The sequence below is a fragment of the Dysidea avara genome, chromosome 15 (genome assembly GCF_963678975.1).
Source record: "Dysidea avara chromosome 15, odDysAvar1.4, whole genome shotgun sequence".
NCBI lineage: Eukaryota > Metazoa > Porifera > Demospongiae > Dictyoceratida > Dysideidae > Dysidea > Dysidea avara.
Window position 1 is genome coordinate 8143483 of NC_089286.1, and position 24982 is coordinate 8168464.

Genomic DNA, 24982 nt, shown 5'->3' on the forward strand with positions numbered 1-24982 from the left:
GCTGCTTTAAATTCTAACTGTATACGCCAACTATAATGTATGTACATGCCGTACACAGTAATTAAAGAAAGGTTTTTATCGTGGGAAAATCTCTCCTACCATAACCAGCATGTGGTACATAATTGAACATTACATGCTATATAGCAGGATAATTTAGACCCTTAAAATAAAATGATCTTTAAAAGAGGTGGTCTTTTTGAGTGATCGGAGAGGCAAACCATGCCATTAAAATATTGTGGTCTTTATTGAAAGGTGGTCTTTGTCCGGAGGTGGACGTTATAAGTAGGTGACCACTAGGTGAATATATCTAATTCCAGTCCAGCCCATCATTCTATTCTATTCCACCATTCCAATCCACCATTCTATTCCACTGAATCCAGACGCCTGTATTACACTGTAGTTTGCACTGCACACCATATCTTCACGTATCTGTTATACAGGGGCATAGCTACACTTGGGCCTACACGGGCACAGGCCCGGGCAATCATTGCTGGTGCCTGGGTAGCAAGCCTGATGATAGCGGCAGGCTTGAAATTAATACACGCTAAAAATATGCACTTATGAGCACCTTGTAATATTTTCTATAATAGTATCATCGCGTATACTTGAGTTTTCCAAGATTCCTCCATCAATTTAGTAAATTTTTATGTAATTCCCAGCATCACATGATAACATTTTAAGATTTGAGCATGGGTCAAGAGTCAAACATGTGCTGCAATTAATTTTGGTGAAACCACTTAGTACTCATATTGTTTTATTATACGTCTAATGGTATAGACTGATGAAAGACAGACAAAAGCCAATTCCCAGTCAGTTGTGGTGCCCAGCAGGACTAAGAGGATCTGCCAGTGGCATTGTTTATTCGAGCTTTCTCAATGTTATTATGCTAAAACACTCATGAGTGTGTGCAAGTTGAGTCCTCGGTGCAAGTATAGAAGAGTGACAGCAAGCAATCTTATCAAGGGAAAATAGAAGGAACATACTACAATTACATTACTAAAATCTAAGAATGTTCTGGAACAGGCCAGATCCAGCTACTATTGGGTTACAGAAATCAAAAAAATAAATAGCAATAACCCATTTAGATGGCATATGATGACCTGTTAGATCATGTCTGCTGGCTTTATCACAATAATATCAAGACAAATGGTAGTGTGTCGTACGGCCCAAGAAGTCAGTTCGCCACACCGTGAGTATATTAACAGGAAGAAAGTAAACGTGATTTCACACTTTTGTAGCTCCGTCATTCCTTATCCAGTTGAAGCCAAAGTTGCTGCACACGTGCCTGCGTGGTAGGGGAGTCTACATTCCAAATTTGAAGAAAATCGCTCTGGCCATTTCCAAGATATGAGTGGCCAAAGTTTGGGGGGGGGGGGGGGATTTTCTTCGTTTTTCTCTTCTTCTTTTCACACACATTGCAAACAGTGGTGTAGCTACACTGGGGCCCACTGGGGCCTGTGCCCCACCATCAGTAAATGTTGTAAGTAACATGATTCAACGAGCGACGATTTCCCACAACGCTATATACTACGCAGATTTTTATATGAAAATCATCGCTACAGATACAATTCCTTGTTATTTTGCAATTACTAACATCAGTGGACAAAGAAAATTCCATCTGATGCCCACTATTATGTGATCGTGAGTTCAAATGTGAGTGAGTTGGTGGGAAGGTGTCAGTAACATGAGGCTGTACGCATCATCATATCAAGTCAAGGTGATAACATACTACTTTATGACAGGTGTTGAGTGAGGTGTTCTTGATAGAAGACATGCAAGAGGTTTTTTGTTTTTTTAAATAAATGAAGTATTCCTTTTAATGCCCACTGCAAAAAGGTTGTGAATTGTGAGCTAATAGTGATTGGAGATTGGACCTATGATACTAAGCAGATCGTTGAGATGAAGAGGCACATACTATTACACATTCCTTTTAATGCCCGCTATGGTTTAGCAGATCTCCAACACTGCAGTGCTGATGTGTGACATGTTGCTAGCCGATTAAAAGTTGGAGCAAGAGTTAATCCGTGAGAGCTGTGGAAGAAAAAAATTGCATGTAATCGAACAATAACGTATAGGTTGTATATAGTGTCAATTAGCTGCAGAAACAGCAGTGTAGCAGCCATATTTAGCTAGTTAGGCATAACCATGCACTTTAATAAGATTTCTATATAAATGTGCAAGAGTCCACAGTGAGATAGACTTGTATGTTGTGTACTTATAATTGCATGGGAGGACTTGATGCGAAGGCGTGCCCCACCTAGGCCCTACCATCACTAAAAGTCTAGCTACGCCACTGTTTGCAAAATCCGCCATAAAACACGAATGTGTGCTCCAATCAGGCTGAAATTTGGCACACTTTAAGGGCTCATTAAGGCAGATTTCAGTAGCAACGTTGGTAGGAATCCGATGAAAATTCGTGGAATTACGACCAATTATTCGCGTAAAAAAAGGTCGAAAGTCTGTCACGCCTACAGGGTAAACCCCTTGAAGGAATGAGCTGGAAATTGCTATGTAGATGGAGTATATGTCATCGTAGGAGTACCTTTTTGTGATTTGAAAAAGAATCGAGATATGACACAAAACCCAACTTGTGTCACAATTACTCGATCGATTTTTATGAATAAATGAACCTTTAGTTTTCACGCCTACCAGGCAAACCACTTAGAGTAATGAACTGAACATTGGTGTGTAGCTGGAATAAGCATCATAGAAAGTCGTTGCAGTAGTACAGAAGAATCGGATTACAAACCACTGAGTTATGATTCCAAAGCCGACTACGTGTAACAGGTGGGCACTGTCTGACTATAATAGACTTAGCAGTGTAACTGATATGCTAGAGATTTTGGGTTGGCCGTCACTTGAATCTAGACGAAGAATTGGTCGACTACAAACATTTTATAAAGGAATCAACAACTTATCAGGATTATCCATTCCACCATATTTCTTGCCAACTCAACGATCCACCAGACACCACCACACTCACCACTTTATCCAACCCAGTACACGGTCCAGTTATTATCAACATGCTTTTTTTCCAAGAACAATCAAAGATTGGAACAGCTTGCCAGTATCTGTCATAGAATCAGAAAACATAGATACATTTACTAATTACTTATTGTCTATCTAATTGTTTGCTGTATATCTTATGTGTATGTGTGATTTCTTTGGGGTGTTGATCGCCCCCTGGGCGCATCGGCAATTGCCGTCTGCCCAGTAACAATAAATAAAAAAAACAAAAAAAACAAATGCGAGATCGAGATACTCTAATAGAACAGTCACCCTAATAGAGCATTCAGCTAAGTTTATAACTTAATCCATTATAGAATTATATTACATTGCAAGTTATTCTGTAGGGAGTTCAGCTACAAACAGTTAATTTTATAGATAATTCAGCTACAAGCAAGTCACCCAGACCTCTCAACTCTCAAGATTTCACCTTGAGTCTCAATGTTTTAAGCCTTTTCTCAAGTTCTCAAGGTCAAGTATAAATTTTAAGCCTTTTCTCAAGGTTAAGTCCTGTCATGTTACAGATAATCCAAGAATTTAGCAAACATTAATCTACTTTAAATCATCTTTCTGTCACTCTGCCTACAGTGACTTGTCGCAATCTAATTATGCATTACTATGGTATTGTAGTTGTATTCATACTTGAAATTGATATTCATACTAGCTCTAGAACTTGCTAGGTTATGCCACACATGTAGGGTATCTGCTGTACTTAGTCTAGACAGGTTGTTCTGGTGATGTAACTAAGCATTATGTACTTAATCTATTGTAGTTGTATTCATGTAGCTCTAGAACTTGCTGGATTATGTCACATATGTAGGGAGGGTATCATGTTGTGCTGAGTACTTCCTGTGTATAATAGTATAAATAAAAGTCTACAGACTATTCATGTCACGTACAAAAGTGCAAAGAATGGCTGATGACAACAATGACTGTCAAGCTAGCAGTAGTAATGATATGATCATTATCGAAGATCCTCAATCTGGAGGGGATTCTGATAGTGATGATGCCAGCTTGTCTCCCCCCAGGCCCAAAATGCCAAAGAAGTTGCTGGGAGCAGCAACTTACAAGACAAAGTTCAGTCCTACCTGGACAAAGGAGTACCCATTTATCACCTCTGTGTCTGGTGACCCAAGCAGGTTAATTACTACGTAGATATGTAATCTGTTATAGACAGCTATAACCATATGTGCAGTGTCTTACACACTTGTTGTTATCACTAGGTTCCGATGCAATATTTGTGATAAAAAGCTAAAGTGTATTTACATGGGAAAAAATGATGTAGTGAAGCACTGTCAGTCAAATAGTCATCTTGAGCAAGCTAAAGCTCTTAAAGACAAGCCAAAGCTATCATTTGAAGTCCATTCAGATGAGGACTTGCAAAGGACTGAGGCAGAATTACAACTGGCTGTTTTGACTGCTAGTTCCAATATTGCACTAGCATTCCATGATCGCTTATCACCTACTATTAGGAAGATTTTTCCAGACTCCAAAATTGCATCCAAGTACCACTCTGCTTCAACAAAAGCCACTTGTATGTTAAATGAAGCTGTAAAGCCAATGCTTATGAATAACCTCCTTGAAAGCATGAAAGTACAACCTTTCTCCCTTTCCATCGATGGTTCCAATGACACTGATTTAAAAAAGATGAATCCAATCACAGTACAAATATTTGATTTAAGTTCCCATATGATTGTCACTCGCTTTCTTGATATGTACACAACAACCACTGGTACTGCTGAGGGAATCTACAGTGCAATGAATGCAAAACTAGAAGAACTTCTTCACAGCACAAACCCTTGGGCCTTGTGAACTTCAGTTGGAGTTGATAACACCTCAGTCAATATTGGTGTACGGGACTCAATCAAAACCAGGGTATTGAGACAAAACTCAGAAATATATTTCAATGGTTGCCCTTGCCATATAATTCATAATGCTGCTCAAAAAGCAGGAGAGTCTTTCACAGAGATTTGTGGCTTTGATATAGAAGAATTTGCCATTGATTTATACTACTGGTTTGATAAGTCAACTAAGCGAAAGAATGGACTCCACTCATACTGCACATTTTGTGACCAAGAGTATCGAGCAGTTGTAAAACATGTTTCAACACGCTGGCTGAGTCTAGAGATTGCTGTTGAGTGAAGCCTAAAACTGTTTGCTAGTTTGACATCATACTTCAAATCTGAAAGTGAACCACAAGCAAGGTTTAAAAGGCTCCAAAAAGCTTTCACTGATCCACTAACTAAGGTGTATTTATTGTTTTTTCAATCGGTTTTGCCATGCTTTACTCACTGTAACCAGCTTTTGCAGAGAGAGGAGCCTCTGATCCATGTTTTACAGCCACAATTGCAAAACTTCCTAAAAAAAGTCCTTGGAAGGTTCATCAAGCCAGAAGCTCTTGCACTGTGCTTACAAACAGGTGGACTGTCTGCTGTAGACTACACCAGCACAGAAAGCCATGTAAACAACAGCAAGTTAGTTATTGGATTTTTAACAAGGCAAACTATCAATAAGCTACTACGAGAAGGAGACATCTCTGAGTACCAGTACACCACCTTTTTTAAAGCAGCTAAAGCTTTTAGCTTAAGAGCTGTAGAGTACTTGCTGAAATGGTGCCCTTTAGAAGATGAACTGCTATCCAATGCTAATTGGCTAGACTATGAGCACAGGTTACAAAAGAATTTTGATTCTGTAGAATTCTTTGTTCTGAAATACAAACAAATATTCCCAGACATGATAATAGACAGACTAAATGAACAATTTTTAAATTATCAGCTACTTACAGAAGACAACATTCCCAAAGACATAAAGGATAGGATGGGTATATCTGAAGAAAATCCGCATGGGAGGATAGATGTGCTTTGGGGATTTCTAAAGGGAATGAAAAAACCAGGGACAAGCTGTTTTGGGTTCAACCTCCTGTTCAAAGTTGCTGAAGCCGTAATGACCATTCCCCACTCTAATGCCCAAGAGGAAAGAATATTTCCACTAATTAACAAGAACAAAACACCCAGTAGAAGTTCTCTAAAGATTGATGGTACTCTTTCCTCCTTAATAACTGTGAAAGCTCACATTGAAAATCCTATGCAGTGGAAACCCCCCAAGAGTCTTGTTCAAAAAGCCAAAAAAGCCACTCGAATTTATAATGACAAGCACAAGTAGCTGAGTGATATAATAGCTGGTTCAGTAGTACTAAGTAGCTAGCTACATGCATACATGATTATTAGCTACAATAATTAGTATAATGTACAGTATAACACAGAAATTTCATCAATCATGGCATGTCAATGTAGTTTAGCAGTATAGTTGTCTAGCTCTTTTCACACTGCGGGAGCATGCAGGGGGCCAGTGCCACCCTTCAGAAATTTGTAATAGTATTGTGTTTGTCATAGCAAAGCACCTTAGATGGCATAATTCATGTTTGGTGTTGTTTATAACATTGGATGTGACTGTATTATTGTGTGCTCAAATTTCAGTCAAAATTGCTACCAAATTCAATCTTAGAATGTCAATTTTTCAAATTTTCCTGGGGGGCATGCCCCCAGACCCCCCTAGAGGGCTCATGCTTTGAATTTCGCCACAGTGTGCTTTGCACACTGTGTTCCCCCCCACCCCCCAGCTAAATCCTCCCTAAGTACTATTGCTGTAAGGTCTAAACTCAAGGTCAAGGCTGATTCCAAGTTGAGAGGTCTGGTCACCCTGTAGAGAGTTCAGCTACGAAAAGATCATCCTGTAGAGAGTTCAACTAGAGGTCACCTGTAGAGAGTTCAGCTACAAAAAAACCATCATGTAGAGAGTTCAGCTGCAAACAAATCACCCTGTAGAGAATTCAGCTACAAACCTGTAGAGATATCACGTAGATACAAGTTACCCTATAGGGATCAGCTACAAACAAATCACCCTGTATAAATATGTGTTGGAAACAAATCACCATGTAGAGAATTCAGTTAGACACAAGTCACTCTGAAAACAGTTCAGCTACAAACAATGGGAGTTTCAGCTACAGTTCAGTTATGTATAAGAAGTCACCTTATTACCTACAGTATGTGATTATCATGCATTGTTAAATATAGAAATATATTTAACCAGACAAAAAGTTGTACACAAAATTTCTTCCTTTGTTCCACAATTCCTGCAGAAAAGAAAAAAAAACAAGTTAAAAGGAAGCACCAAAGCCAGTTTATGGCTGGCTTTGTGACTTGAAATACAAAAAGAAGTGATATCTAAACCAAAACAACCAAGCTGTAAAAAAAGAGTGCAGCCCCCCAAAAGGCCAGGATGAAAAAAGATGTGAAATCCAAGGTGGCGGCCAAGAAATAGCTGTGATGGTAGGTTAATGGCAAAAATTTTAATTATGACAATTCAGGTGAATTTGGTGCCAAATCCTAGTGGAGATGGCAACGCAAATTCACCTGAATTGTCGTAATTAAAATTTTTGCCATTAACCTACCATCACAGCCATTTCTTGGCCGCCACCTTGGATTTCACATCTTTTTTCATCCTGGCCTTTTTGAGGGCCACACTCTTTTTTTTACAGTTTGGCTGTTTTGGTTTAGATATAATTACATCAAAGTATCAATATCATAAAAGATGTACATAATTATCATCACAGTGGCAGATCTAGAAAATTATCCCAAAGGAAAGGTGAGACAGTTTATTTGGTGTCAATATATTTGGTAGGAAAATGCAAATCAAGGGAAATAAAAACTGTTAATTTAAACAAGTAGAATAGGGATCGAAGTTGTGACTCTGAAATGTTATGTTATTGTACATTTTTTTTGTTATTCATGTATGTAACCAATGCTTTAAAAGTTCATATTTAAGTGAGTCATTATAATTAAGTACCTCCTGTCACAATAATGCATACGCTTACAATTAAAGTATTTTGTAGTGTTCCAGACGTTTCTAGCAATATAAAGTTTATATTTGTGTGACCTTTGTGAGATATTCATGTGATGTTGGTACAGTAGTTTGTATGCCTATAATTGAGAGTTTACGCTATAGCTAAACAAACTACTTTAAAGTACAAATTGCACACAGAAGTATCTTTTCAATTGTTTTATAGTTTGTCTATAGTGCTTTCGTATGCAAATTCTTTTCCCAGGGCTGCATAAGGGGACACGCCCCTTTTCAATTTGACTATTTCTACAAGGCCTGTTATGTTGATTCTTGGCTGATAAACAGCTGCAACAGCCATAGGAAAGTACCTAGTAAGTGGTTCTCTGTGACAGGCTGTGCTTGTATGGCTTTGTGAGTGTATGGTGTCTCAAAATCATGTCTCGATATCTTGTAATTGCTTGAGAAAGCAAAGATATTTTAACACCACACAGGCCTGGGTAGGAATGTTTTTGAAACACACCATTACTTTCTAGTGCTGAACAGTGGTAGATCTAGGATTTTTAAAAACATTTTTTTTTTGAAAATTTTATGGAAACTAACATAGATAAGAACAGGATTCCAATGACATGCCCCCAGATAATTTGAGATTTTAGAAACACTGAGATTTGATTTAAGGCTACTTTAGTTAACAATGGCAGTCTTTATAAATTATAGAATGGAAGTCACACTTGCTGTAGTTTGACTGCTCTATTAGAGTAGTTACTTGACTGCATTATTAGAGATCTTGATCATTTTAATGTAATGGGTAATTACAATCTAATCTAAAACAGCCAAGCTGTACAAAAAAGTTTGCGGTCCTCAAAAACGCTATGGTGAAAAAAGATGTGAAATCCAAGGTGGCGGCCAAGAAATGGCTGTGATGGTAGGTTAATGGTAAAAATTTTAATAATGACAATTCAGTTGAATTTTTGTGCCGCTTGGGCTTGGCAAAAAATTCACCTGAATTGTCATTATTAAAATTTTTACCATTAACCTACCATCACAGCCATTTCTTGGCCACCACCTTGGATTTCACATCTTTTTTCATCATAGCCTTTTTGAGGGCCGCACACTTTTTTTTACAGCTTGGCTGTTTTGGATTAGATTTCATTTCTTTTTGTATCTGTATGGACTTTTTTAACCTATCTTTATTTCTTTACCACAGGAAGAAGAAAAGATGAAGTAGATGTACTTTAAATATTTTATCAGTAAATGTACAAATTATGTATATCAAGACACACGATAGTGTGTCGTGCGGCCCAAGAAGCCGGCGCGCCACACCGTGAGTATATTTACAGGAAGAAAGTAAACGCGATTTTCACACCTTTGTAGCTCCGTGATTCCTTATCCGATTGAAACCAAAGTTGCTACAGACATGCCGGCTAGGTAGGGGAGTCCACATACCAAATTTGAAGAAAATCGCTCCAGCCATTTCCGAGATACGAGCGGCCAAAGTTTGGGGTTTTTTTCTTCGTTTTTTTCTTCTTCTACTTCTTCTTTTCGCACACTTTGCAAAATCCGCAATAAAACACGAATGCGTGCTCCAATCGGGGTGAAATTTGGCACACTTAAAGGGCTCATTAAGGTGAATCTCAGTACCAAGTTTGGTAGGAATCCGATGAATATTCACGGAGTTATGACCAATTATTTGCGTAAAATAAGGTCGAAGGTCTGTCACGCCCACAGGGTAAACCGCTTGAAGGAATGAGCTGAAAATTGCTATGTAGATGGAGTAACTATCGTAGGAGTGCCTTTTTGTGGTTTGAAAGGAATCCAGTTAAAGGCCATCGAGATATGACACAAAACCCAACCTATGTCACAATTACGCGATCGACTTTTATGAATAAAAAAAACTATTAGTTTTCACGCCTACCAGGCAAACCGCTTAGAACAGTGAGCTGAAAATCGGTGTGTAGCTGGAATAATTATCATAGAAAGTCCTTGCAGTAGTACAGAAGAATCGGATTACAAACCACTGAGTTATGATTCCAAAGCCAACTACGTGTAGCATATGCGAGATCGAGATACTCTAATAGAACAGTCACCCTAATAAAGCATTCAGCTACGTTTATAACTTACTCCATTATAGAATTATATGGCCTTGCAAGTTATTCTGTAGGGAGTTCAGCTACAAACAGTTAATCTTATAGACAATTCAGCTACAAGCAAGTCATCCTGTAGAGAGTTCAGCTACAAATATGTTGCTGTAGAGATTCAGAACATTATAAGTCACACTGAAGAGAATTCAACTATAAACAAGTCACCTTGTAGAGAGTTCAGCTACAACAAGTCACTCTGTAGAGAATTCAGCTACAAACAAGTCACTGCGTAAAGGGTTCAGCTACAAAAAAGCTACCTAGTAGAGAGTTCATCTAGATCAGCTACAAACAAGTTACTTTATGCAATGTTCAGCTACAAGTAAGTCACTCTGTAGAGAGTTCAGCTACAAACAAGTCACTGTGGAGAGAGAGTTCAGCAACCAATCAAAAAACCACCATGTAAAAGAGTTCAGCTATACAAACAAGATATAACTCTATAGAGAGATCAAGTAGAAACTTAACAGATCACACTGTAGAGAGTTCAGCTAAAAACAAGTCATCCAGACTGAGTAGAGAGATCAACTAGAAAACATCACCTTGTAGAGAGTTCAAATCACCCTGCAGATAGTTCAGCTACAAACAAATCACCCTACAGAGAGATCAGCTAGAAGAAGTCACCTTGTAAAGAGTTTAGCTACAAAGAAACTACCATGTAGAGAATTCAGCTATGAACAGATCATCCTGTCGAGAGTTCAGCTAGAAACAAGTCATCATGTAGAGAGATCAACTAGAAGAAGTTACCTTGTAGAGAGTTCAGCTACAAAGAAACAACCATGTAGAAAATTCAGCTGCAAACAAATCAAACTGTACAGAGTTCAGCTACAAACAAATCACCCTGTAGAGAGATCAGCTAGAAACAAGTCACCATGTAGAGAAATCAACTAGAAGAAGTTACCTTGTAGAGAGTTTAGCTACAAACAAACCATCATGTAGAGAGTTCAGCTGCAAACAAATCACTCTGTAGTGAGTTCAGCTACGAAAGGATTACCCTGTAGAGAGTTCAGCTAGAAACAAGTCATCCTGTAGATCGAGAGATCAGCTAGAAGAAGCTACCTTGTAGAGAGTTCAGCTACAAAGAAAGCACCATGTAGAGAGTTCAGCTGCAAACAAATCGAATTGTAGAGAGTTTAGCTACCAAGAAATCACCCTGTTGAGAGTTCAGCTAGAAACAAGTTATCCTGTAAAGAGATCAGCTAGAAGAGGTTACTTTGTAGAGTGTTCAGCTATGAACAAACCATCATGTAGAAAGTTCAGCTGCAAACGAAACACCCTACAGAGAGTTCAGCTACGAGAAGATCGCCCTATAGAGAGTTCAGCTAGAAGAAGTCACCTTGTAGAGAATTCAGCTGCAAAGAAACCACCATCTAGATAGTTCAGCTGTAAAGAAATCATCCTGTAGAGAGTTCAGCTACGAACAGATCACCCGGTAGAGTTCAGCTAGAAACAAGTCACCCTGTAGAGAGATCAGCTAGAAACAAGTCATCCTGTAGAGAGACCAGCTAGAACAAATCACTTTGTATGTAGAAAGTTCAGCTACAAAAAAAAATCACCCTGTAGAGAGGTCAGCTACAAACAAATCTCCCTGTAGAGAGATCAGCTAGAAGAAGTTACCTTGTGGAGAGTTCAGCTACAAAGAAACCATCATGTAGAGAGTTCAGCTGCAAACAAATCACCTGTAGAGAGTTCAGCTACAAACAAATCTCTCTTTAGAGAGATCAGCTAGAAGAAATTACCTTGTAGAGAGTTCAGCTACAAAGAAACCATCATGTAGAGAGTTCAGCTGCAAACAGATCACCTGTAGAGAGTTCAGCTACAAACAAATCTCCCTGTAGAAAGGTCAGCTAGAAGAAGTCACCTTGTAGAGAGTTCAGCTACAAAGAAACTATCATGTAGAGAGTTCAGCTGCAAACAAATCACCTGTAGAGAGTTCAGCTACAAACAAATCTCTCTGTAGAGAGATCAGCTAGAAGAAGTTACCTTGTAGAGAGTTCAGCCACAAAGAAACCATCATGTAGAGAGTTCAGCTACAAACAAATCTCCCTGTAGAAAGGTCAGCTAGAAGCAGTCACCTTGTAGAGAGTTCAGCTACAAAGAACCATCATGTAGAGAGTTCAGCTGCAAACAAATCACCTGTATAGAGTTCAGCTACAAACAAATCTCCCTGTAGAGAGATCAGCTAGAAGAAGTTTCCTTGTAGAGAGTTCAGCTACAAACAAATCACCCTGTAGAAAGATCAGCTAGAAGAAGTTACCTTGTGGAGAGTTCAGCTACAAAGAAACCATCATGTAGAGAGTTCAGCTGCAAACAAATCACCTGTAGAGAGTTCAGCTACAAATAAATCTTCCTGTAGAGAGATCAGCTAGAAGAAATTACCTTGTAGAGAGTTCAATTACAAAGAAACCACCATGTAGAGAGTTCAGCTGCAAAGAAATCACCCTGTGGAAAATTCAGCTGCAAACAAATTGTCCTGTAGAAAGATCAGTTATAGAAGAAGTCACCTTGTAAAGAGTTTAGCTACAAAGAAACTACCATGTAGAGAATTCAGCTATGAACAGATCATCCTGTCGAGAGTTCAGCTAGAAACAAGTCATCCTGTAGAGAGATCAACTAAAAGAAGGTACCTTGTAGAGAGTTCAGCTACAAAGAAACAACCATGTAGAAAGTTCAGCTGCAAACAAATCAAACTGTACAGAGTTCAGCTACAAACAAATCACCCTGTAGAGAGATCAGTTAGAAACAAGTCACTGTGTAGAGAAATCAACTAGAAGAAGTTACCTTGTAGAGAGTTCAGCTACAAACAAACCATCATGTAGAGAGTTCAGCTGCAAACAAATCACCCTGTAGTGAGTTCAGCTACGAAAGGATCACCCTGTAGAAAGTTCAGCTACAAACAAATCTCTCTGTAGAGAGATCAGCTAGAAGAAATTACCTTGTAGAGAGTTCAGCTACAAAGAAACCATCATGTAGAGAGTTCAGCTGCAAACAGATCACCTGTAGAGAGTTCAGCTACAAACAAATCTCCCTGTAGAAAGGTCAGCTAGAAGAAGTCACTTTATAGAGAGTTCAGCTACAAAGAACCATCATGTAGAGAGTTCAGCTGCAAACAAATCACCTGTAGAGAGTTCAGCTACAAACAAATCTCTCTGTAGAGAGATCAGCTAGAAGAAGTTACCTTGTAGAGAGTTCAGCTACAAAGAAACCATCATGTAGAGAGTTCAGCTGCAAACAAATCACCTGTAGAGAGTTCAGCTACCAACAAATCTCCCTGTAGAAAGGTCAGCTAGAAGCAGTCACCTTGTAGAGAGTTCAGCTACAAAGAACCATCATGTAGAGAGTTCAGCTGCAAACAAATCACCTGTATAGAGTTCAGCTACAAACAAATCTCCCTGTAGAGAGATCAGCTAGAAGAAGTTTCCTTGTAGAGAGTTCAGCTACAAACAAATCACCCTGTAGAAAGATCAGCTAGAAGAAGTTACCTTGTGGAGAGTTCAGCTACAAAGAAACCATCATGTAGAGAGTTCAGCTGCAAACAAATCACCTGTAGAGAGTTCAGCTACAAACAAATCTTCCTGTAGAGAGATCAGCTAGAAGAAATTACCTTGTAGAGAGTTCAGTTACAAAGAAACCACCATGTAGAGAGTTCAGCTGCAAAGAAATCACCCTGTGGAAAATTCTGCCAGAAACAAATTGTCCTGTAGAAAGATCAGTTAGAAGAAGTTACCTTGTAGAGAGTTCAGCTACAAAGAAGCTATTCTGTAAAGAGCTCAGCTGCAAACAAATCACCTGCACAGAATTCAGCTACAAACAAATCACCCTGTAGAGAGATCAGCTAGAAGAAGTTACCTTGTAGATTGTTCAGCTACAAACAATTCACCCTGTAGAGAGAGCAGCAAGAAGAAGTCACTTTGTAGAGTGTTCAGTTACAAAGAAACCACCATGGACAGTTCTGTAATAAATATATGTATTAGATATATAATTTGTACATTTGTGACCAGATTTCATATAACAAGGCTTCCACACACACAAAATCAAACTTACGATTTTACCAGAAATGGATTGCTGGTCTAATACACTATCATATTTCACACTGTACTTCCTTCAGCACTGGCAAGTCTGGTTTCTGTAGCAGATTTCTTCCGACCCTGTCAAAGCCACGAGTGTGAGATTGGCACCATTAAATGGCCATGGCTTTGTGATAATGGTGTGTAGTGAGCTGGGACTTCACAGAGAGCTCGCCAATAGTGTTCTCAGTCAATTTGGAGTAATTTGAGGGCCATGGAGGGCCATGGAGAGCCCAAACTTGGCCTCTGGATTCCAATCGTCTTCTTACTTCATTTTATACCCGTATATTAAGACCACCGTCCACCCCCACCCTCTCACCCTATTACTACCCGCTCGAAAAAAGCTGCTCAAAACAGGGCAAATTTTGGGTATCAGAAATGTATACACCCACTCAGTGATAGCTAGTGAACAGATGAACAATTGGTACAAATTTTGTTTGCACAGCTGTAGGCACTGGGAAGTTATTACACAATGATTCCTTAAAATCGCCATATCTCCTAACAAAGCTTTGTGCGTCAAAGCCTTGTCTTGTCAAATTCAGTCACATTTACTGATAAAATCAGAAATATTTAAAGTACATCTGCTTCATCTTTTCTTCTTCCTGTGGTAACGAAAAAAAGACAGGTTTAAGAAGTCCCAAAGCTGGCCTATGGCTGGCTTTGGGGTATACAGATACAAAAAGAAGTGAAATCTAACCCAAAACAGCCAAGCTGTAAAAAAAGTGTGCGGCCCTCAAAAAGGCTATGGTGAAAAAAGATGTGAAATCCAAGGTGGCGGCCAAGAAATGGCTGTGATGGTAGGTTAATGGTAAAAATTTTAATAACGGCAATTTAGGTGAATTTTTTGCCAAGACCAAGCGGCACAAAAATTCACCTGAATTGTCGTTATTAAAATTTTTACCATTAACCTACCATCACAGCCATTTCTTGGCCGCCACCTTGGATTTCACATCTTTTTTCACCATAGCCTTTTTGAGGGCCGCACACTTTTTTTACAGCTTGGCTGTTTTGGGTTAGATAATACATATATTGATTACAGAAATCTCCATGGTGGTTTCTTTGTAACTGAACACTCTACAAGGTGACTTCTTCTAGATGCTCTCTATACAGGGTGAATTGTTGTAGCTGAACAATCTACAAGGTAACTTCTTCTAGCTGATCTCTCTACAGGGTGATTTGTTTGTAGCTGAATTCTGTACAGGTGATTTGTTTGCAGCTGAGCTCTTTATAGAATGGTTTCTTTGTAGCTGAACTCTCTAAAAGGTAACTTCTTCTAACTGATCTTTCTACAGGGCAATTTGTTTGTGGCTGAATTTTATACAGGGTGATTTCTTTGCAGCTGAAGTCTCTACATGGTGGTTTCTTTGTAGCTGAACTCTCTACAAGGTAATTTCTTTTGATCTCTCTACAGGGAGATTTGTTTGTAGCTGAACTATCTACAAGGTAACGTCTTCTAGCTGATCTCTCTACAAGGTGATTTGTTCATAGCTGAATTCTGTACAGGTGATTTGTTTGCAGCTGAGCTCTTTACAAAATGGTTTCTTTGTAGCTGAACTCTCTACAAGGTAACTTCTTCTAACTGATCTTTCTACAGGGTGATTTGTTTGTAGCTGAATTCTGTACAGGTGATTTGTTTGCAGCTGAGCTCTTTAAAGAATGGTTTCTTTGTAGCTGAACTCTCTACAAGGTAACTTCTTCTAGCTGATGTCTCTACAACGTCACTAGTTTGTAGCTGAGCTCTCTACATGGTGGTTTCTTTGTAACTGAACTCTCTACAAGGTGACTTCTTCTAGCTGATCTTTCTACAGGGTGATTTGTTTGAAGCTGAACTCTCTACAAGGTAACTTCTTCTAGCTGATCTCTCTACAGGGAGATTTGTTTGTAGCTGAACTCTCTATAGGTGATTTGTTTGCAGCTGAACTCTCTACATGATGGTTTCTTTGTAGCTGAACTCTCTACAAGGTAACTTCTTCTAGTTGGTCTCTCTACAGGGAGATTTGTTTGTAGCTGAACTCTCTACATGATGGTTTCTTTGTAGCTGAACTCTCTGCAAGGTAACTTCTTCTATTGATCTCTCCACAGGGCGATTTGTTTGTAGCTGAACTCTATACATGGTGGTTTCTTTGTAGCTGAACTCTACAAGGTGATTTCTTCTAGCTGAACTATCTCTTTCCATAGTTGCATGAACTCCCTACAAGGTAACTTCTTCTAGCTGATCTCTCTACAGGGTGACTTGTGTGTAGCTGATCTCCATACAGGTTTCTTGTTTCTAGCTGATCTCTTGAATTCTCTTCAGGGTGACTGCTCTATTGGGATGACTGCTCTATTAGGATGACTGCTCTATTAGGATGACTGCTCTATTAGAGTATCTCGATCTCGCACTTGCTGCACCAAGTTGGATTTCGTGTTATAACTCCGTGGCTTTAAGTCTGATTCTTCTACACCATTGATGAGCCTTTCTAAGATGATTACTTCATCTGTACAACGATTTTCAAAGCATTACCCCAAGCGGTTTATCTGGTAGGCGTGGCAAGAAGTCGTATTCTCGATTGCGTAATTGTTACACACTGTTGGTTTTTTCGTTGTATCTTCCTGGTTTTTAGCTCGATTTCTGTCAAACCACAAAAGGTTTGAGGTTCAATAGTTAACCTATTCACCCACCGATTTTCAGCTTCTTCCCATACGCGGTTTACCCTGTAGGCGTGACAACATATTGGTGTTATTTTTCGTGAATAATCGCTCATAACTCTTTGCTTGTTTATCTTATTCCAGCCAAAGTTGGTACCGAGATGCGCCTTTATACCCCCCTTCTGTGTGCCACATTTCAAGGCAATCGGATATGGCGTTCGAGTTTTATAGCAGTTTTTGTAAGTGTGCGACAAGAAAAAGAAGAAAAAAAACAACAAAGAAACTGAGCCAATTTTTGAAGTCGCATATCTCGGGAACGCGTGAAGCGATTTCGCTCAAATTTGGAATGTGGAGTGCTGCAGTTGGAGGGCATGTCCACAGAAAAAATCGTCTTGTTTCATCAAGGAAGCACAGAGCTACGGAGGTGCGAAAATTGCGTTTTCTTTCTTCCTGTCAATATACTCACGGGTGTTACGCGCCGGCTTCTTGGGCCGCACGACACACTACCGTGTGTCTTGATTTCTTGGTCAGTCTTAACAATAGAAGAAAAATGCCTAGAGGCTTTTGAAGTAAATCTGAAGCCTGGAAGGCCTCCTTTTGGCATGTGTTCTATTAGAGAGTTATAAATAATTATTTTGGCTGATCTCTATTATGAACCACTATCATGGTTCATAATACGGTACACATATAATAGTAGTGTGGCCAAGTGTCAACTCTTGTTAAAGTACTTTGTAACTTACCAGTCAAGAGAGCTGGTTCAGACGTAATCTCTGTAACATTGGAGCTGATCACACAAGTATAATTCCCATAGTCAGTATATGATACATTTAATGTTATTGTACTGTCATTGTAATTTATCAGTTTGGGAGTAGACCAGTTGTAGAATGGTGCAGGGAAGGATACTCCAATACAAGTGAAGTTGACAATATTTCCAGCCTCTGCCACTTGTGATTGTGGTCCAGTTACAATGTGTGGAGCAACTGTGAGAAAAAGAAAATTTCATTATTAATACCTGTGCAAGGTTTTATAATCACCTTTTAAAGAATTTAACAGGATTCAAAATATATCATTTGTGTGCTATTTGTGATTTTTTAAGTATGCTTCAGTGATAGTTCTTACATATACAAAGCGAATCATTTTTCATTCATTGCTTATTGAGATGATCATATCTTATTGGTAGCATGGTGAAAACATCTCAGAATGAGGCCCACTCGAGATATTCTAATAAAATAGTCACCTTAATACAACAGCCATATTTAATATTCTAATAGAACAGTCACATGCATATATCACGGACATAATATATAGCTATATCAAAAAATAATTAATTTTAAACTGGATCCAAGCAAAAAATTGTGAAGAAGTATTAATTATTATCTTGCAACAGAGCCCTGTGGAAAATCCCTACTTTGGCATTAAACAAAACAATTGTTATGACATGCTGATGTTAGAGTTTCCCACAGAGCTCTGTTGTAATACCATGATATACTTGTTTCACTAGTTTATAATATTCAAATACATTAGTCTAATTTGGATAATCTGAAAAGTTTAAGAGCTTGACACAAATTCTAAGCAGGGCAGGATTTTTCAAAGGCAATTTCTGGATTTGTAAGTGAGTTGTAGGTTTTCCTTTCAATTGCTAGATGTCAATTATGGTCTGTTTAGTGATATATTTAAACTCAAACTTTAAGCATTAACTGCTGTATTTTCTTTAAATAAACTTTCAATAGAATTATTTTACTTTTCGATGCACATTTTTAAATTGTATGAATGTTATTATAGAGTAGTTTGCTTAAATAATGCATCTGACTGCTCTATTAGAGTATCTCTGAAGGCTTTTCAATGTATACTCTCCTAGTCTGCTTCGAGTAATGTAAGTTTCCTATTGCACTGAAGCTATATTATTGCCTTGCCCTGTTCCCAATAATTCTGTATACATTTATACTGCCAAACAAACTAAGATAAACTGAGCAGTTGTTCCTGCTGCAAGCTAAATAAGTTTAAATTTCAAGGGGTTTTCAGAACCCAAGAAAACCCCCTCTGCTAAGTACTGCATTAGAGTGCATGAATGATACAAAGTTTGAATAATGCAGCACATGATATCTTGTGATTTTACCAAATTTTCATGGTTAGTGATACTGTATAGAGGGAAACTTTGGCGGGAGTAAACTTTGGAAAATAGCAAGCTAAAAAATTTAATTTAATGCATTTGGTGAAATAAACTTTGGCAAATTCAAGCTCAATCTTTACCTATAAAGATGCTAATTTCAGACGTTACGAGTAATTGGCACTTTGGCGAATTTGTAGCGAATCGCCAAATTTACCAAAGTTTTCCCCTGCCAAAGTTTCCCTCTAAACAGTGCCTGTAAAATCGAGAAAATATACATGAAAATGACAAAATCCTGACCGCCTGCCAGACTCCTGTAAGCATTTGAGCATTAATCGAATGGCTGCAGGTTCAAGGCTGCCCAGGTCCAGTCATGGATTTTTTCTCCTTTCCCCACTTTTTCAAACACACTTTCTGTAACAACTTTAGACAGGCTGTAGGACCAGGTGTCCTACAGACCTTCAGCACTTGTGCTGTAAAGCCTTATTAATAAAAAAAGTTGATGTTGTGCTACTCCTAAAAACCAGGCGCCATGCAGCTAGCTAACTCATCTGGAATTGACCAATAAGTTTTTGGTGTGCAATAATACATAATTTATTGTAATTTTCGGATTTTGTAATTCATGAAATTTTTGTAATTCTTCAATTACATTGCTATGCATTGCTAAGGAAGCGCTTCTTAAACAAACCGCTTTTAACAACATATTATGCACAGAAGTATCTTCTAAACTGTTTTATAGTTTGACTATTGTGTTTTTCCCCATAAATTCTCTTGACAAAGCCTAAGAGCTGCTCTTCATTTTCATTCATGTACATAGGGCTACGCCACCTTCCCAACTCAAAGAGATAGGCTATTCCTGGTAGTCTATGAGGCTAGCATTGTTGTTTCTCAATTGTTAAACATCTGTAAAAACCCGAAGCGAAGGCAATTCACAAAGTCTGAGGAGACTCACCACACCCGTATTTCAGACTGCCGAAAAGAAACCACCTCAGAGCAAAGTTTAAATGTGCGGAAGTTTAGTACAGCCTTCATTTTGCTTTTATTTCTTATGTAAAAGCTGCTTTCACCATTAACAATTTTGCTTACGTGGGTGTGTATGGACAAACATAGATAGGTAGAGATAGGAACACACACACGCACACGCACACGCACACGCACACGCACACACACACACTTTTACGAAAACAATTTCAGTAAACCAGGTATGTGCCCACAGCCAGCCTTCTGCCGGCTGTGGGCGTGTGCCTGGTTTAATAAAAACTTAGCCACAAAAATGACTTTATTCAGGGCTTGAAACAAAAAGAAGTGATTTTAATGCCACAACAGCCAAGCTGTATAGGATGGTGTGGCATTTAAGATACCAAAAATTTTAAAAGTTGTGACATCAAAAGGTGGCAATTAATACTGCAATGATGCTCCTGCTAATCAGTTTCTATAATGAAATGGTGTGCTGGTATTGTTAGCTAAAGTATCTTAGCCATAATCCATGATTTTGTAACTTTTAAAACCCTGGATAAAGGCTGAACCCTTATCACTGTTTTGGTTGTTTTGTATTGCAGAAAAAATAATTAACAAATACAGTTCAAATTAAATGTCTTACCCCTTAGTACATCTAATAGAAATGGCTGACTTTGAAAAATGTTTCCACTAATAGAAACTAAACAATGCACTGCTCCACTCTCAACTCTATCAAGTACAGCCAAGTTGATAGTTTGTTCCATCTCCACACCATCCAAACAACCAGTAAAGCAACCCCACCTAAACTCACTGTTAGGTGGTGGAGGAGGTGTGACAACACAGGTTAGGTTGACATCAGATCCAGCAACATAGTCCAAACTGTTGTTATCTTCATTAACAGGACTGCTTATAATGGCAACAGATAATGCTAAATAATAATGATATTTTCTTGTGTAATCAGGAATTAAGTAATGTATGTATGCAAGTAATAGTAGTACTGCTTAGTAGGGATCCCCCCTAAAGTGGCACACACCCCGGCTGCCCATAAAGCATCTTAGAGACATCTTACATGACAAAATGGATAGATGTGTTTTATGCTAGACTTTTTTATTTACAATGTCTTCTTGATAGCATTAATGAAATAGCCATGTTACACTATTCATAGTGCATGCCTATAGTATACGGCTAGGGAGGCAAAAAAAATTGTAAATTTAAACAAGTAGAATAGGGATCAAAGTTGTGATTTGGAAAAAAACTGCATAAACAAGAAGTAATAGGGATGGTGATTCACAATACTGCTTAATACATCATTACAAGCCAAGCAGCTTGGTTTGTGTACATTGAATTTAAGATTCCTATTTCGACTGTTCAAATAAAAAGCCAAAATAAGAGTCTTAAATTCAATGTACACAAATCAAGCTGCTTGGCTTGTATTGATGTATTAAGCAGTATTATGAATCACCATCCCTATTACTTCTTGTTTATGCAGTTTCTTTTCAGAATCACAACTTTGATCCCTATTCTACTTGTTTAAATTTATATGTTTTTTGCCCCCCTAGTTTCTGAAATTTTTTCATGTCCATGCACATGGACAACACAATTTTATGGCCGATGTGCACTGCATGCAGTAATATAGTACTGCAGTAATATATGAAGGCTTGCTCCATGATGCTCAAGCATCTGTATACTACCTACAGATAGAGTGTGTACTCATGATCAGTCTTATGGAATAACTATAGACTCTGAAAAGGCATGATCATGCAACAGGCTGTATTCATCCAATGTGTTAAATGCTTTAGTCCACAACAATAAAGGCATTGATGGTATTGAAATTATATAGCTGGAAAACCCTACCAATCTGTAAAAATTAGCTATCTGTATAGCTATTATTTAGTCTTCTTTCATGCAGATCCTTAAGGCAACTGTTCTCAATCTTTCGATCATGTACAAAGGAGACATGCCCTCTTTTTAATTCTATTATTATTATTATTATTATTAGCACTTTACAGTGACCAGCACTGAAGGTTTGACAGCAACATGTGCTGCAGCCTTAGGATTACCTAACCTAATTTCAAGGACTTAGACCTAGTGACTTCACTTACTGACTGATAAGGTGTAACAGAAAAGGGTAAGGGAAAAAATCCCTCCAACCCCAGGATTCGAACTGCAGGTCACCCAATGTCTAGTCGGGGCCACACTCAGTCTTCCTCCAGGAGGGATGGATTTTCTTCCTTAAACTTAAAGTATTTATTATTTATGATGGAAGTTTTTTTTTTGTTTAATATAAAAGATGATAATATAAATTAATAATATAAGAAAAAGTCTTCACACTCAAATAGTGGGCAGAGAAGTTAACTCTGCCCAATCCTGTGATGATGGAATTGCTGCCATTACAGAAGCAGTAATGCCACATTGAACATCAATAGCAACCTTCTGAATTAAATTTCAGTAGCTTATAAGGCCTTATTATACTGGAAGGTGATACTGTTTTCTTATGCAAATTCTTTCCCTCAAAGCCTCGGAGCTGCTCTTAATTGTCAATCGCGTACAAAGGGGACACACACCCTTTTGATTCAAAGGGTTATGCCATTTCTGATAGCTTACGAGGCTTGTTATGTCGATTCTTGACTGATAAACAGCTGTAGCAGCCTTTAGGAAAGTTCCCGGAATGCGGTTTCAGTGATGGGCTATGGGCCACACCCCCTTCACTGACATAGTTGAAGAACTCCAAAATGTTCAGAAATAAATTTCAGTGAGTAGCATTTATGTTTAATGTTTAGTTTAATATATCTTGATGCGTTTTAGTCCCATGCATTGCTTCAAATGGTATTTTTTAAACTGCTGTACTTTTGCTTTTAGGCCACTCCAAATAAATTCTCTGTTTCCCGTCCACTGCCCGCATCTGGTTACTGCCAGCTCTAAATACTCCATTATTCCGTATTCTTCCATTATTTTCCGGTTATTCTTGCATACTGATAGGCTCAGTAAAAGCTATCTTGAAACAGTGTCAGCTCACGTGTCAGCAGTGCTATCAAGTCAGCACAAACTTCACGTTTGAGTTATTTTTGCAACTTACAAAGGAAGGAACAAGCTTAAGCATGCTTTTATGCAGCCTTTTTGGCTGTGCCAGGCAAATAATGGCTTGAAAAGCTAGCCAATCTTATAATGAAATAATGGAAATGGACCGCCCGCCCGCATGCAAATATGCCTGAGTCCAGGACGGGAAACAGAGAATTTATTTGGAGTGGCCTTATGGTTTCGCGAGTGAATGGCATCTCAAAGCCATGACTCTTGCTCTATATCTTGCAATTGCCTTAGAAAGCAAAGATTTTAATACCACACAGACCTGAGCTTAAAATATGCCATACGTTTTTAGTGCTGATATTTACTTGTAACAGACCTATTAAATTATTTATTTTTGTATTATAAACACCTTTTGTATAAGCTATTTACATAGTTCAGTATTAATTGGTCCTTGTACTTTTGTGTCAGTCTTGTTGTGAATGATATATGAGTGGTAGCTTGAATAGTGCTCGTAACCTGCTTTGTTACATACTTCCTGTGGGCTGTAGATGCGCAAAATAAGAAGAAAAAGATGGAGATTTGGAGCGATTTTGGAAATTTTTAAAAACTCCCAAAACCTCTTCTCTTGTGTTTTATACTTCCAGGTCAGTCTTTACAACACTAGAGGAAGGCCTGGAAGATTTTTGAAACACATCCAAAGCCTAGAAGGCTACTTTTGGCGTGCATTCTATTAGAAAGTTTTGAAAATTTTTGCCCCGATCCCTATTATGAACCACTATCGTGGTTCATGATACCTTGTAACCTAAACTTTGGTGTTAAAGTAGCTTCATAACAGCCCACTGGTCTTGTAAATAGCCCACATGTACTAAATACCTACTGTGTTAGCTTCAATGGTGCACCACCAGTCCTTTACTGTATTGTATTGTATTATTTAGAACTTTGAATTGGCGGCATGATGTTTCGTATAGTGACAAGAGTATTTGTGCTCCAGGTACATTACAGGAGATGTGAAGGGAAAAATGAAGTACTGGTTAACATTAAATGATTAGAAGTTTTTTTAAAATAAAAATTCAGGCTGCATTATTTTGATTGTGGGAGTTTATTAATTTTTTTGCTAACATAACAAAAACCATGCATAGCACTTAGACAGGGGTAATTAACCTTTACAAGCACTTCTTTACATAATATGAATCACACCCACTTTCTAAATTAACATGATGTAACCACTACAGTAAGGCCTACCACTTTTGATGTTTAGTAAACTTTGTAAACAGTCTTTAAACAATACAGCATACTTTGTACCCTAAAATTTGCTTTGTACCCTCACATATCCTACTAATAAATTTCCACTGTATGGATAAAATATAAACACAAACTATAAATTATTGCTTGTTAAAATGCACGCCTCAGAAAAGATCAATATACTCTAATAGAACAGTCAGTTACATGATTGTTTTGTTAGATTACTGACTGCTCTTTTTCTGTGATTGCTATTTTGATAAGCAAGAAATCATACTATTGCATAAATATTTTACCTATTATGCTGGAATTATGCTCATTGCTTTCAAGCACCTATATTATGCCAGCATAATTGGCAGGTCCCTAAAACACAATGACTAAAATATCAGATTATATTGTGTGTGACTGCTCTATTAGAGTATCTTTTGATCGTTTCATGCAAAATGTACTGAGTTGCTGTTTCTCAGTGTCTGCTATTCCAACTATCTGCTTTGTTTGCCAGTATAGTGTTCTTTGCTTTTACTAATCTGTTTTTAAAAAATGCAGCACATTTCTATGTAATTGGGCACAATGCACACATTTAAATGAGTGAAATTCAACTAAAGTATTCTAGCTGAACTTCACTTCACACAAGTACTAAAAGAAAATTTTGCATTAGATGGAATAGCAGGAAATTGCTACTGGAATAATTAATGTACACTGTATATGACAGTGTATTGTATATGACAGTGTATTGTACATTGTCAAGATTTAGATAGAAGCTTCATAAAGTACGAAAGTATTGTATATTGAAATCATGGAAGTATGGAGTTTCGTGCCTCCCAAAACTAGCCTAGCTTTTACTTGGTAGTATTGGTTACTTAGGTATATAGTCAAGTCCAAAATTGTTTTCAGATCAACCCTAAACCCTTCCAACAAGTTGCTATGAAATTTTTAAAAACTCTTTTTGAACAGAATTTTGACTAACTAACTAACTGATGTCT

The 24982-nt window shown here is 38.1% G+C and overlaps 2 protein-coding genes across 2 annotated transcripts in view; one reads left to right on the forward strand and one right to left on the reverse strand.

Moving 5' to 3' along the window:
- LOC136245248 (uncharacterized) overlaps positions 1 to 24982 on the reverse strand; it is a 201949-nt gene that overhangs the window by 172747 nt on the left and 4220 nt on the right. Inside the window, exons 2-3 of the mRNA XM_066036736.1 lie at positions 20380 to 20664; positions 17413 to 17652 (exon numbers count right to left, since the gene is read on the reverse strand). Of these exons, the coding sequence (XP_065892808.1) occupies positions 17413 to 17652; positions 20380 to 20664 (525 nt within the window). The remainder of the gene's footprint in view (positions 1 to 17412; positions 17653 to 20379; positions 20665 to 24982) is intronic.
- LOC136245494 (uncharacterized) lies at positions 3919 to 5153 on the forward strand. Its single transcript, XM_066037033.1, has 2 exons — positions 3919 to 4145; positions 4230 to 5153. Exons 1-2 carry the CDS (start codon positions 3919 to 3921, stop codon positions 4816 to 4818), a joined length of 816 nt encoding a protein of 271 aa, XP_065893105.1. The 3' UTR covers positions 4819 to 5153.